Source organism: Lepisma saccharinum, chromosome 8, assembly GCF_977018435.1.
Source record: "Lepisma saccharinum chromosome 8, izLepSacc3.1, whole genome shotgun sequence".
NCBI lineage: Eukaryota > Metazoa > Arthropoda > Insecta > Zygentoma > Lepismatidae > Lepisma > Lepisma saccharinum.
This window is the reverse complement of record NC_139236.1, coordinates 76,268,258-76,273,380: the sequence shown is the minus strand read 5'-3', so window position 1 is coordinate 76,273,380 and position 5,123 is coordinate 76,268,258. Positions and strand designations below refer to the sequence as shown.

General features: G+C 37.8%; 1 protein-coding gene across 1 annotated transcript; it reads left to right on the top strand.

Annotated features, from left to right (window-relative positions):
• Window positions 1-3,138: 3,138 nt before the first annotated feature.
• Window positions 3,139-4,251, top strand: LOC145991845 (glutamate receptor ionotropic, delta-2-like). Its single transcript, XM_083127888.1, has one exon. The coding sequence runs from the start codon at window positions 3,139-3,141 to the stop codon at window positions 4,249-4,251; it is 1,113 nt and encodes a 370-aa protein (XP_082984014.1).
• The last annotated feature ends 872 nt before the right edge of the window (window positions 4,252-5,123 follow it).

The window sequence follows — 5,123 nt, the reverse complement described above, 5'->3', positions numbered from 1 at the left end:
TTATGAGTACAAATTTGTGGTGGTCCGTCAAAGATTCCTGCCTTCAATTTTTCAGTACTTAGTCCTGGAAAAGTGTGGCATATATATTTGAAACAATCACCACTTGTAGCTAAGGCCTTGATAAACTGTTTTATCAACCCAAGTTTAATATGCAGTGGCGGAAGGATGATTTTGTCCCTATCTATCAGCGGTTCATGAATGATATCAGCTTTTCCCACTAATATTTTCCCGTGGGGGCCAAACTTTTATCGTCCAATGCTTTTCTCTAGCACGACTATCCCACAAACATAGGAAACAGGGATACTTTGTGTACCCACTTTGCTGTCCTAGTAAAAAAATCACCATCTTCAAATCCACACACACGAGCCACTTATGTTCAGCATATTCAATTATTTTCTAGAACCATTTTTATGTTTTGGTATTCTTCCTTAAGGTTTGTTGAGTGTCCGATATATTGCCTAGAGATGCTTCATAAGTTGCCTAGCAACAATTTACAAATAAATAAATAAGTTTATTATGGGAATTTCAGCCCATTATTAAATTTTCATATTACCGAGAAAAGCGTAGAGTAATTTTACCTCCTATATTTTCCATGGTGTGTTTATTTTTATAACTGGAGTCAATTCAACTGAACCAATCATACAATTGGCAATAATAGCTGTTTTGTGTGCTGAAACTGTTATTAAACTTTATGCCGCAAAATAAAATCTTTTTTTTGTTCCCCAGTGTAATTAATTAACATGTAGGACTAGGACTGTGAGCAAGGAAATTACCCAAGCCTGCTGATATTCGCACCGTATTTCAATGATTACTTGATTGAATTTGTATTAAGGTCTATTATATGCACAGAGGCAAATCGGGACGAGAGCTTCTAGTGGAATTGAATTGAATTATTTTTTGAAGTCCACTTTATGCACAAATAGGTTAATCGGGACTGGACCTACAGTTTAAAGTGGGATCCGAACCACTGTGCAATGTGCCTCCACCGGGTATCGAACTCGGGACACCTTGATTTCAAGTCGACGACGTTGCCATTACGCCATAGGGGAAGCTCTTCTAGTGGAATCTGAATGACTTAATGAAATTTTACCTTCATCGGGATCGAACCTGGAACTCCTTGATATCAAGGCAGCAATTCTATCGCTAGACTATGGGGACTGGGAGGCCAATTTTAATGTTTCCAATGTTTTAGCATTTAGGAATTAGGTAGTTTGTGTACTCTTTCATTCTTTAACTTCGTATTTCTCCCTCTCGAATATTTGCAGTGATATAGATACGAAGGCTTGTGTTGCTGCAGCCATAGACCTTCTGGTTTAAGAATGATGGAGAATTAGTTACATGAGTATAGATATAACGATGAAACGAAAGAGAGAACATCTCTAACTCTCATGCAATTGTCGGTACTCGAATGAGGAACTAACAAACAGTAAGAAAACATAACGCTTCATTAGATTTCGAACGTCATCCTACTTAAAAAAATTCATTTGTCACACCTATTAGACCTATTCCGAAATATAGTGATACGATTTACAGAGGCTGCCAACAACGATCGAAGAACAATCTCACAGCCACTGAATACGTCCATCTTCCAGGCAGGCAGATGATTTCGTAGCAAGTTTGGTGACTCTCCTGATTGGCAAATTACTTAGTATCGAATGACCAGTGGCCCATTGATTTCAGAACACATCGTAATAAAGTAATTGCGATCTAACCGAACTAGAAAATGTACTTGAACATTGTACTTGCCCCAATGGAAGTTTCATAATGGAAAATGTAAATTTTACTTTTTAAGTTTTCGGGGGCTACCGAGGGGTCTGAGGCATGGTTTTGGAGGGCTTCGCCTCCCCCTCCCCCCCAGCCCTCCTGTAGCGCCGTCCCTGTATCTATACCAGTTCAAACTGTGTCATGCTTCCATGTGTTGCGACGGAAAATACTAACACAATGTTCGGACCAAATTAGCGACAACACCTGAGGGAGAGCAGAGGGGTGCACGCCAACCAACACCTAGTGGCAGGAATAGATAATTGAGTAGGAATAGGAGATATGTGTAAAACATCTTCCAGAAATACTAAGAAATTGTGTTTATTGTGTTTGAAACTGTTACTATGTTAGTTTTGAAATTATGCAATGATCATAAAAATTGTGGCACTATGTTTAAACAAAGTTTGATATCCACAGTTAAGTCAATCAGGAATCGCGTTATTTGAGATCGTAACCATGAAATTTGAGCACCCATCGCGAACCAAATCGGCAAATCATCACCTCATTAGAGTAAACACAAAGATCCAGCTCTGTAATGTCTTATTTGCAGGTAAGCACCTGATTGAATAACATTTTATTATACTTCAGTATTCTGTGGGGACTATTCAAGGAATTTGGCATGCTATAAATTGTTTCTTGTTTGCAGATTATGTATCCAAGATGGCCGCTTTCATGCTGCTCGTTCTCTCATATCTGGGAGCTTGCAATTCATCTCTTAATGATTACGTAGAAAGCGAGGAACTAGAGATCTCCAGAGTGGCTAGAAGATTGTCTGAGTCAATCAGTTTAAGCAGCGGAAACCCTACAGTTGTAATCTTTGTAGAGAGCATTGGAATTGATTCATTTGTAGTTAAGTTGCGACAAACAGTTGATAATCGGGGAATAATAATTTTATCAAAAACCGATTGTAGGTTCATACATCCGATATTAAGAGACACCCATCTTCTATTTGTCGAAATCAAATCCATGACAATCTCTTTCAAACAATGTTTTGCTGAATTGAAAATGTGGAATCCAAGTGCGCTATACATTTTGTTAACTGATCACAATTTAAAACAGAATGACAGAGTTACATTTACTAGTGGCAGTATTATCAGTTCTAACACAACGGATATTCCAATGCAACGTTCGGTCAAGATATTTACTTATATCCATTTAAAGAACAACTGTGGTAGCATCACCAACACATTGCATGAGTGGAATAATACTGACACTCAATTTCCCAGAACGTTACGGACAGATAGTGTGAATAATTTTCACGGCTGTCTCCTCAGAATATCAACATTTTCCATCCCACCACTAGTTTATCTCGACTCCACCAATGCGATAAGCTGTAGTGGAACGGAGGGTAGTCTAATATATACAATAGCAAAAGCAATGAACTTCTCCGTGAGCATTCGAACTCCTAAGGACAAGCAAAAATGGGGTTGGATGTTACCAAATGGCACATATGTAGGTCTTGTGGGAGATCTGGTGTATAACCGAGCTGATATTATTTTCGGAGCGATGGTTCCAACTTGGGAACGATTTAGGTTGTTCCAGATGCTGCGCATTTTTGGAACTGAGGCTCTGATTCTGATTGTTCCAAAAGCTGGATTACTGCCAGCGTGGATGGCTATTATTTCTCCTTTTGATAGTCTGCTGTGGTCACTGATTTCCTTGGTTGTGGTGTGGGTTGTTATTTTTTTGCGCATCCTGAAAACCATATTTCGTCATGTGATTGGTGATATATTCAACAAAGACTTAATACCGTCACTGTACATTTGCCAGCTGCATTTAGGCATAAGAGTTCAGGAACCAATACGCTTTAATGCCAGGATTTTAATGTTTATCATGCTTTTCTACGTCATGATCATCAACACAGCATATCTGGATGGTCTCTACACACACATAACGGTCCCTTTTCGGTGCAAAGACATCGATACGCTCTACGATGTTGTTAAAAGCGGCCTGAGTATCATTGGACCAGCTTCATTACATAAAATCTTTCACAATCCAGAAGATGGAATTATTTGGAAAATATATAAGCGTTATGCTTACGGCAACAACTTGAAGATGCTATATTTGAGAGTAGCTAACAAAATGGATGCAGCTGTCTTGATGGCACACACGAACAAAATGAACTTTCAAAGACAATTACTTCACAAGTCACCAGATGAGGAAGATGTTCATGTCGTGAAAGAAATCATTCTTGGTTACCCGAGGGCCGTGTTTGTTGCTAAAACAAGCCCCTTTGCCTCGCAGATGAACACAATGATTGCACGAGCAGTGGAATCAGGTTTATCTGTCAAATGGGATCATGATTTTAATTTCAGGAGTTTGAGGAAAGCGAGGAAAACAAGCAAGAATCAAGTCCTCACTCTGAATCACCTGAGTGGCATATTCTACGTTCTACTTGTTGGGCATATTCTGGGAATAATCTCTCTATTACTGGAGAAAATATGGTTCAGATTACAAAGGTCGAGGAGACCATTAGATCGTTTGCAATAGAGATGTGCCGTAGATTTTATGTCTACATGTATTGTCTGCAAGTAATCTACGCGTAGATTACAATAAAACTAACTGCAACTAAGATCTCTCTCTCTCTCTCTCTCTCTCTCTCTCTCAAGTAATGTACTGTGCTTTTTCTTTTTTTTAAGGAAAAGTGTCATTTCTCTAACACTGACAGGAGTCTCAATTTTCCAATGAAGCCTTTTGGAATAAAATTCACAATTTACGAGACCTAAGGTAGCAAAAGGCAATGCGACCATATTAAATGTAAAATTAGAATTTTCTATCTGAAAGTGTCATAGGATTAATCTTGTATTGCATTTGGAAAAATCGTTTAAAATTTTCAAATTCGATAACGAAGTTTGCTTAATTGGTATTCCAGCAAAGTAACCAATGGAATAAAGGAAATGGGCTTGAAACATTTAGTGTAAATTTGGTTACTAGGTCAGAACTTCATGTTTTCAAAATGTACAAATAAATAAATACAATGAATATAAATGTCTTTATGGATTTCAAAAGTGAGATTTTATGTGAAATGTCACACAATACATATATTCACTGACTAAAAATATTCATGAACGAGTTGTGTAAAAGTTAATAAAGAAAAATGACAACTATACATTTCAGTATTTTAATGTGTAAGTCTTTCCAATAATATATTACTACTGTCACTGATAATAAAATAATAAATTGAAAAAAGATAACGTTATTATTAGTAGTTTTTACAGCGGCGGCTCAAGGGGGAGAGCCGCCGTGCCATGGCACTACCCTCAAAAGAAATGCATACATAGCCCAAGTATTGTTAAATTAATACATTGATAGTTTACAGACAAGGAGATTCGAATCTTGCAATCGGTCAAGCTGACGTGACG

Bases quoted from the DNA above. Each gene is read 5' to 3' on its own strand.
- LOC145991845 (XM_083127888.1), top strand. From the start codon at position 3,139: ATGAACTTCTCCGTGAGCATTCGAACTCCTAAGGACAAGCAAAAATGG.